Source organism: Hordeum vulgare, chromosome 4H (genome assembly GCF_904849725.1).
Source record: "Hordeum vulgare subsp. vulgare chromosome 4H, MorexV3_pseudomolecules_assembly, whole genome shotgun sequence".
NCBI lineage: Eukaryota > Viridiplantae > Streptophyta > Magnoliopsida > Poales > Poaceae > Hordeum > Hordeum vulgare.
In genome coordinates, this window is record NC_058521.1 from 552,498,962 (window position 1) to 552,508,669 (window position 9,708).

The 9,708-nt window shown below is 45.3% G+C and overlaps 1 protein-coding gene across 1 annotated transcript; it reads right to left on the reverse strand.

Annotated features, from left to right (window-relative positions):
- Positions 1-4,670: 4,670 nt before the first annotated feature.
- On the reverse strand, positions 4,671-9,326 carry LOC123449462 (cell division control protein 48 homolog E-like). Its single transcript, XM_045126699.1, has 9 exons — positions 9,116-9,326; positions 8,869-9,031; positions 7,685-7,913; positions 6,499-7,265; positions 6,182-6,403; positions 6,017-6,088; positions 5,649-5,930; positions 5,205-5,564; positions 4,671-5,103 (listed from the first exon to the last, which is right to left on the reverse strand). Exons 1-9 carry the CDS (start codon positions 9,169-9,171, stop codon positions 4,801-4,803), a joined length of 2,454 nt encoding a protein of 817 aa, XP_044982634.1. The 5' UTR covers positions 9,172-9,326; the 3' UTR covers positions 4,671-4,800.
- Between the last annotated feature and the right edge of the window lie 382 nt (positions 9,327-9,708).

Sequence of the window (9,708 nt, forward strand, 5' to 3'; positions counted from 1 at the left end):
AGCTTTGCTAGTCTTGATACCTTTGGAAATGAGATTGCTGAGTCCCCTGTGGCTCACAGATTACTACAACACCAGTTGCAGGTACAGGTAAAGGTTACTTGACGTGAGCGCGTTGATTGTTCATTTGGAGTTGCTTCTTCTTCTTCTTCGTCATCGATCTAGGATGGGTTCCAGGCCGGCAGCCTGGGATAGCAAGGATGGACGTCGTTCTTATTTTCTCGTTTGTTTTCGTCCGTAGTCGGACCCTGCTCTTACTCTTGATGGTTATGTAATGTACTGATGTGACTCTGATGTAGCTTGTGGCGAGTGTAAGCCAACTCTATATATATCTCTTCTTTTCAGTACATGTACTTGTAACGATATCCATTCTTGCGACACGACGAGATGCGCTTCTATCACTGACGAGGCCCTCGTGCCAAGTTGAGGATAGGGTCGCATCTTGGGCGTGACAGCGGGGCTCCAACATCGTGGCTCGAGCGAGGCTCGGGCGCATGGGTGCTGTCGGGCGCGGGGCATGGCTCCGATGGCTCGGCATGAAGGATGGCTTGGCTGCATCTGGGGATCCCGAGGTAGAAGACAGCAGGTGGCGGCGTGGCGCTGATGCGAGATGGAGGGGATTGGCTCGGTGGGGAAATTGAGAGAGGAGGAGACCAAGTGGTGTGCGGCGGCGGCGGATGGGACAGGGGAATTTGTCCCTAAATTTTAGGGTTGGCACGGTTGATCTCTCTATATATATATATAACTAGCTCAGGACCCTTCGATTTAATTAGACAGTCGAAAATAGGCACGTTAGGGAGTCTAGTGTACAAATCGATGACGGTTTGCGGTAAAACGGGGTTGATCCGGATCCAACGGTCACGACCGCCCGGTTCGGGTCCCGAGAGGTTTTCGGACTAGGCCGCGCGGAGGTCGGTGCACTGTGCAGAGGGGCCAGGCAGAGATGAGAGGGGAAACGGGCAGCCCGACATCGGGGTTTAAAACAACGAAAACGTCCGACGGTAACCGAATACGGTGCCGCTACGGCGCGACCGTTCGGGTACCGTCGAACTCCGATAGCGATGAAAATTGGCATACGGCCTACCTATATTAAAATAAGACCGCACACCAAGTTTCGAACCTATCAGAGAAAGTTTGATACACAATTTTAAAAACAAGGATTTAGACGATGTCGCGGGCGCGTGCGTGTGTGGTCGGGCTGAGAACGGACAACGACGAGAACCGGGAACTAACAACGGATGCAACTTTTGAAAACTGGCGGCAACAGATATGCCGATGGAATGCTGATGATGCGCAAGATGCGATGATGATGCAACAAATAAAAATAACCACACGACGAAAACGGAATAGAAGGGGAATCTTCTGGAACGTCGGCATCGGGCTGTCACACGCCAAGGCCAAGGAGACCTACAATCCGGACACGCCTGCCCCGATCGCGGCAGAAGGGCTCCCCGATGGCAACAAAAGAGCCAAGACGGCGAGGGCCGTGGTGCCCGCTGCCGATCGGCTGCAATCTTTGATTGAGCAATGTATTGCCAACACCAAGACCATCGCCGCCAAGAGGAGGAGAAATCCGACGCGCGTGGTCGGCGTTGATGACGAAGTAGGACGTCAAGCTCGACCTTCTCAGGACCAACGTCGCTGCGAAGAAGAGGAACACCGACCTGGTGTTCTTGATGGCGGCATATATGTCAACGATGGACAAGCAAGTGAAGGCATGGTACCTCGCGGAGTGCGGCCTCATCTTAAACCGCATGCTCGCACCGGCGGCGACCACGATGGCAACACCAATGACGATGCCCAGCCCGAGCACATAAACCACACCGATTCCGAGCCCGACTACGCCGACGCCGAGCTCGAGCCCGACTACGCCCACGTGTGCGCCGACCTCGGCCGGTCCCGTGGCAGAGGAGCCAACCGTTTCATTCGTTCCATGTCTATGATTCCTTCCTTTTAATCGTCGAACTAATGGGTGTGTTTTATCGCCGAACTATGGCATCTTGATCGCCGACTTGTAGCATGATGATCGTCGAACTAGCGGAATTTTTTGGAAGCGGGAAAGACAAATTTGAATACATCTTTCCAACAGAATTTGGGTAAACCGAAATACCGCTCGTTACTACAACTTGAGCATCTTCATTCGTACATTATGGTACACCATATTGTCTATGTCAAGATTATATTGGACAAATTGATTGTGGACAAGTCTTATCCATAATTCCCATGGTTATCCGTTCTCTAGACATAGAGAAAGATTCATTTAGACCATGAGGAGATGGAAATATGATGTTGGGACATAAAGTTCCATATCACAGCTTATGCATTCGATCCACCAAACACAATTGGTTAAGATTAAGAATATCTTTCGATATCTCCAATGCATCAAATATTTTGTCCTAATCTTTCATTGTGATAGAAATCTGGACACCAATATCATTGGATACATCAATCAGATCCCTACTATGTTAGATCATAGACTAGGTTGGTGTTCCTACTAGGTGTGGTAGCCCTCTCGTAAAGAGTCTTTGAAACAGATCTCATGGCTACATCCACCAACCATTATCTCAACGATAATGTTGCTTGTGTTGCTCGGATGCAAACAGGTTACTAATAAGCAATATCTTTATATTGCATAACTTGCGAGTCAAATCATGCAACTGATTTGTTCACCAAGTCTCTACCAACTTTTACATTTCAGAATGTGTTCATGGAATTGGTATGTGATGGCTTCGAAATTTGCAAGAATCAGGGGGGGTGTCTTCCTGAATTGTTCATGTTCAATGCATCATGTTATACTCTTTTTCCCTTCATGAGTTTACTTTACAGGTTCTCATAAAGGTTTTTAATGAGATAATATCAACATGAGATCATATGTCATGGTTTATGTTTCCCCATCGGGTTTTTTAGGAAAGTACATACGACATATTTATTGTCCTCTAAACTCTCTGAGTTTTCTTGTATTGAGTTAAAAGAGATAATAATCATTATATGTTGCATCATTTTCTTCTTATTTTTCCCACTGGGTTGGAAGGAGTTTTAACAGCATATCCTACACCACTCCTCATATGAAGGAGACATAATCAACATGATGAATCCATATGCAGTCAATCGGTGATTAGGAAGAGTGTTAAAAATAATTAACCCATCATTAATTATGGAATAATCCCCGCTCTTCATGCATGGGTTGTTACAACCGTGAGGAGATTTTCACCCTAGAGCGTTGCATCCTTTGGAGGCAACCTTTCGAAATAGACGCCTCCTTTGGAGACACATGTTGGCGTTGTATATAAACTCATATCATCTATCAATAAAGAGATATTTGAATGGTTTAATTTCTTACACTAATAACAACAAAGTAAAGTCGGCCAAGAATCAATGCCATATCTACTAAAAAAAGGAGTCAATGCCAGAAAATGCAAATTAATGTAAATAAACTATCATGTTGATGTACACCCGACAAAAAGAAAAACACTGGGTAATTAGTCACCAAAATATAACTACACTTTAAATATCCCAAAGCACTGTGTTGACATGTCATTTAGTTCATTGCTTGGTAAAAAATCATGAAAACCAGGATACCTGTTAGCGCATAAATACACGGTAGCATATGTCTAGTTGGAACACACGCAAAAAAAATTAACATACTACAGTTTACAGCCCATGTGCAAATTCCAATTCCTAGACTAATTATAACTGCTTGATGTGGCCTTGGAACTGGCAAGCAAAGATTTTCTCAAAAGAAGAACGACTGAAAAAAAAACAATGGCTCTTTTCTTCCCAGATCAAAGGAAGATACTACCATATGACGTGTCCCGAACACCTACAAGTACAAGTACTGAAAAGATGAGTATGGAATTAGATTACACTACATCAAGATCACATCAGTACAGCAATATACAATCATCATGAAGAAGAGCACGGTCCGACTACGAACGAAAACAAACGATAAAAGAATGACGTCCATCTTTGTTATCTCAGGCTGCCGGCCTAGAACCCATCCTAAATCGATGAAGAAGAAGAAACTCCAAATAGAACAATCATTGCGCTCACGTCAAAGTAACTTTTTACATGTACCTGCAACTGTTGTTGTAATAATCTGTGAGCCACATGAACTCAACAATCTAATTTCCAAAGGTAACAAGACTAGTAAAGCTTAATGGATTAGATATGATTAAGTGATGAGGCTGCAGTAAGCGACTAAGCATTTATTTTGGGTGGCTAATTTACAAGTATAAGATTAAGAGGGGGATGGTCTATGCATGATCGGACGTGAATTAATAATGAATGATCTTAAACACCTACTTACGTCAGACATAACCCTACCGTGTCCTCTTTCGGTCACGGTTACGCACACTGTTGACATATTTTGATTAAGTTTATTTCAAGTTTTCTAGAACCGGATGTTAAACAAAGTTCTCAAATTTGCCAGATAAATTAAACAAAGTTCTCAAATTTGCCAGATAAATTTAACCGGGTATGCGAGTACGTGGACGGGAAGATGGAGAACCAAGAAGTTATGAGCCTCGTGAGCCACAGCGACCAAAAATTGGTTGACAGAGGAACATAGCCGAGCTCGATAAGTCAAGCTGATATTAGGGATTTAAACACAGCATACAAGTGCAAAGCAACACGGGATGACAGATGAAAAGATACAGCTGCAAATAACCGGCAGGTAACGAATATCAGTGCATCCCAATAATAATTTTAAGTACATAGTTTGACCGTGTCTTGCATACCAGAGCAAAACATAACAGTATACGAAGGAAATCACGGGTAAGTTAAGGCCACAACAACGAGGAGGATTTAGCTATATAAGTCGTCATCTTCAGCTGCTGCTGCAGCGGATGCAAAAGGATCGGCAGCAGCGGCGGAGGCGGTGCCCGCGGCCGGCTGATCAGGGAACCGGAACTCGCTGCCGAATCCACGGGACTGCTGCAGAGTCTGGGCAAAGGCCTGGTACTTGCGGATGTCGGCGTCGCTCACACTCCGGCGGGCATACTTCATCGACTCCTCGAAGTGGGCAGCTCTGATCTCAGCCACCTCGTCCACCTCATCCTCCTCCATTGCTTCGGGGTTGTCCTTCCTCCGCCTCTCCCTCTCGATGTCCTGGAAGGATGAGTTTCATTAGAAAGATGGGAATAAAAGAAAACATAGGATGGCAGAAACCTAAATACTGCACAGGTCAATTCATACAAAATTGCTTGTACCTTCTCAATGTTCTCCCTGATGGCGTACTTGCAAGCACGCTGGCAAATTTCGGTGATATCAGCACCGCTGAATCCTTGGGTGTACTTGGCCAGAGCACTGAGATCAATATCCTTGGCCAAAGGAGACTTCCTGAGGCAAGCTTTGAAGATCTGGTGCCTCGAGTCGACATCAGGAAGAGGGATGTAGATAAGCTGATCAAGACGCCCTGGCCTAAGAAGGGCAGGGTCGATGATGTCTGGCCTGTTGGTAGCACCAATGATGAAGACAGTCTTCTTGGCGTTCATGCCATCCATCTCAGTCAGCAGCTGGTTCAGCACTCTATCAGCGGCACCTCCAGCATCCCCAACACTGCTTCCTCTCTGTAATACCATGGTTCAAGAGTTATCAGCCATTAAGAAATACAACAGTGAAACATAGTAACAGGGAGAGAGAGATAGACTGACCTGGGTAGCAATAGAGTCAAGCTCATCAAAGAAGAGGACACATGGTGCTGACCCCCTAGCCTTGTCAAAGATCTCACGCACATTAGCCTCACTCTCACCAAACCACATGGTAAGCAGCTCAGGTCCCTTGATACTGATGAAGTTAGCCTGGCACTCATTTGCAATTGCCTTGGCCAACAAGGTTTTACCACATCCAGGAGGGCCATAGAACAGAACACCTTTGGAAGGGGACATGCCAAACTTCTCGAATTTCTCTGGATGCTCCACAGGGTACTGGACAGTCTGCAATAATTTCATTTGTGTTATACACAAGTTACAGCTAGGACACAGCAAAGTTGAGAATAGATAACCAAAAGAGCAGTAAATACCTCCTGCAGCTCCCGTTTGACATTTTCCAGACCACCAATATCTTCCCAAGAGACATTGGGAACTTCAACAACCTGATATACAAAAGACGGTTAAGACCTTCAAAACATGTGTAAAACAACCAGATACATGTAAAATCAACACAAGAGATCGTGCCAAATACTCACAGTTTCACGGAGAGCAGATGGGTTGCTTGTTGTTAGTGCAGTCTTGAAATGGTCGTTTGTAACAGCCATGGAATTCAGTATCTCAGCATCTATGGTCTCATCCTCAAGATCTATAATGTCCATCTTCTCACGAATGCACTGGAGAGCAGCCTCGGTACAAAGAGCAGCAAGATCAGCACCAACATAACCATGGGTGTCTCGTGAAATGTGTTCCAGTTCAACCTGTAATACAATTAGAAAGCACAATCAAGAACACGTTCAATCAAATGAGAAAATCATGAGTTCAAATATTAATAGCTAAGAATAAGATCACTCACATCTTCAGCCAACTTCATGTTTTTGGTGTGAATCCTGAGAACTTCAAGGCGCCCAACTTCATCAGGGACTCCAATGTCAATCTCACGATCAAACCTACCAAATCTTCTGAGAGCAGGATCAATACTGTTTGGGCGGTTTGTAGCACCCATAACAATAACATGTGCACGGGATTTAAGACCGTCCATAAGAGTCAACAGCTGAGAAACAATACGCCTTTCAACTTCTCCATTGGTCTTCTCTCTCTTTGGGGCTATTGAATCAATCTCATCAATGAAGATGATTGATGGTGCATTCTTCTCTGCTTCTTCAAATGCCTTTCTGAGGTTGCTCTCACTTTCTCCTGCCAACTTGGACATAATTTCTGGGCCATTAATCAGAAAGAAGAATGCGCCTGTTTCATTGGCAACAGCCCTCGCAATAAGAGTCTTGCCAGAGCCAGGAGGTCCAAACAGCAGTATGCCCTTGGGAGGCTTCACACCAATAGACTTGAAAAGTTGAGGGTGACGCAGTGGGAGTTCAACCAGTTCTCTGATCTGGGCCATTTGCTTCCTGACTCCACCAACATCATCGTAGCCAACATCATCAAGCCTTTCCTCGTCCTCCCTCTTAACAGGCTCACCATCACAGAATATCTCAGTGTCTGGTGCAACAATGCAATACTCTGCTGGGTCAGTCTCTATAACTTTGAACTCCACACTTCTCATTCCACCTCTCACGAGGAAAAGATCTCCCTTTCTCAAAGGACGGTAAGCTTCAAGGAAATATGCTGAAAACCACAGGACAGAATACAATATTAGTGCAATGCACTTGGATGCAACTAAGTAAAGAGCAGATTGCAGACAGTAGATCATCCCAATAAAACAAAAGCATACCAAGGTTTCTTATATATGTTTAGCAGCAAATCCCATTTGAAGTGTACCATAAGGTACTGTTATAATAGTTCAGTGGATAGACTTGGAAAATAGCAGTTATTAGTTTAAAAACTGAGAAAGGTATATGTTCCACTACTTGTAATCGAAGTTGTAAATAGTTTCACTTTCACCTAAATAACTCAGATGGTATGGCAATGCTAGGCAAAAGAACTGGATTTAAACTAACTTGGGGTCATCACAAAAAGAGCAGGCATATTTCTTTCTAACAGCTTTACAATACAATAGAAAATTTAAAGTGATAGAGAGGTCTCACGTTTCAAGAAGGCGTCAAACAAGTTTCCTGTAATCCCTTCAACTGTGTCATCAATAGGAAGTATGTGCACACGCTTCCCGTATTTGACATCAGGGCATTGGTGAACAGACACCACATCACCAAGTCTCACTCTCAAGTTTTTCCTGACGGTTTTGTTCATTCTGACCTTCGGCTCATCACATGTGTCATCAGCAAGAACAATGCAGATTGTGTCTTTCCTCTTTTTACCCTGCAACAACATATACACAAGATTTCAGCAGACATGAATTTAAGATTGCAAACTTTTAGAAAAATAATTATATAGTGCCAATAGAGGAGACAAAATTCAGCAAACATGGTGATACACAAAATACATAATCTACCAAATGTGTCCGATACAGAACACATCAATACATAATTTTTCATACTAAATCCCAAGTATCGGCAGTAGCAGCACAAACCAAGTACTCCCTCTGTCCCAAAATAAGTGTCTCAAGCTTAGTACAACTTTGCACTAGAGCTAGTACAAAGTTGAGACACTTATTTTGGGACGGAGGGAGTACTATATTTTCCAAACAGGAGCAGGTTCTATTACATTGTGCTTTGGTATTATTAAAGAAATAGGGTACATGAGAAAGTTAAGGTTTAACTCCCAAGTGCACACAGTTATTAACTTGCATTGGCAAAGTTAACAAATGGAATTGCATCAGTCAGCCAAATCTTATCCCATAAGGCATACTAATATGCAGTTATCCAAACATCAATAAGCAGTGTGGTAGAACAATATTTTTTTCCATTAGATTGGTTATTCTAGGCTAACAGGAGAGCAGCTATGTGCTATAGTGCCCCGTCCCTTCAATAACAAATATGTATATAACCCAGAACCGTGTTGAATCTCGAGACCAAGCTCAGAATTGAACGCCTTTATAACATAACAAGGTAGTAATCTGAATACCTGGCCACCAGATCCCTAAATATCCCCGACCAAACACTAAATTGTCATCAACCAAAGCTCGCAGGAGAGATTAAAACGGCAAAAGCCTAGGTTTTTCCTACAGATTTGCACTCTAAGCTACTGGCCGGTTCCATGAGCCCAACAAATCGCTAGCAACGAAACCACAATCCCTAGATCGGGACCAAAATTAACCAGCCCGAGCACCCAGATTTCGACCTAGACAGGCGAGCCGCGTAGGAACAGCGCGTACCTTGAGGAGGACGGTGTCGCCGCGGAAGAGCTGGAGCCTCTCCATGGTGTCGGGGTGGAGGGCGACGACGGAGTTGTCGTCATTGGTGGCCTCGTCGACGACGAGGCGGTTGGGGCTCTTCTTCCGCTCGAGGATCGCCGTCGAGTAGTCCTTCTTGGCCTTGCTGCGACCAAATCCGCAAACGAATCAGCAAAAGGGAGGGCCAGATCGGGGGGGCTCGAGGGGGCGGATCGGGGCGGGATCTTACGGATCGGCGGAGGAGGAGGGCTCGCCCTGCTGGGGCGGCGGGTTGGGGGTCGCCATGGCCGGCGGATCCGGGGGTCGTCGGCGGCGTCGCTAGGTTTCGGCGCCTGCGTCTCTCTCTCCGGGTCGCTGGGCAGCAGGCGAAGTGATGAGGCCGGAGGGGATTAGTTTAGCTATAAAGACTCTTTCTTGCGAGAGGGGTTTGGGATTTCCCCCCCTCTGCGACCCGGGCTCGGTGCCGGAGTTGTACACGGGCTCCATGACGCGCGGGCCCGGGATGGCCGTGGCCCACCGGGCGGATTCTGCAAGGGCTCTCGGTCCGGGCCACCTGGAAGGCTCTAGAAGGTGGGTAGGTGTGTAATGGCTTTTCGTAAAATCCTGGAATAATAAATAACTAATGAAAAAGGAAAAAGGAAAGAAAGGTGTGTGTGTGTGTGTATGGCTCGGGATGGAAGATGATCTGGTCCGTTGTGTGACGGGTTTGGTATCTGGACTTCAGTAGCAAATATGCCTTCTACCAAGAAGGGGGGAGGATGTTCATGGAATCGAATTCTTCTCCTTTCGATATGGAAGTATGTTGTGTTGAATATTTCATAA

Excerpts from the sequence above, each read along its gene's own strand:
- LOC123449462 (XM_045126699.1), bottom strand. The coding sequence starts at position 9,171 with ATGGCGACCCCCAACCCGCCGCCCCAGCAGGGCGAGCCCTCCTCCTCC. Across the intron at positions 7,266-7,684 it reads GTTTGACGCCTTCTTGAAAC|CATATTTCCTTGAAGCTTAC; the intron begins GTGAGACCTCTC and ends TGTGGTTTTCAG. Across the intron at positions 5,565-5,648 it reads TTGACTCTATTGCTACCCAG|AGAGGAAGCAGTGTTGGGGA; the intron begins GTCAGTCTATCT and ends ATGGTATTACAG.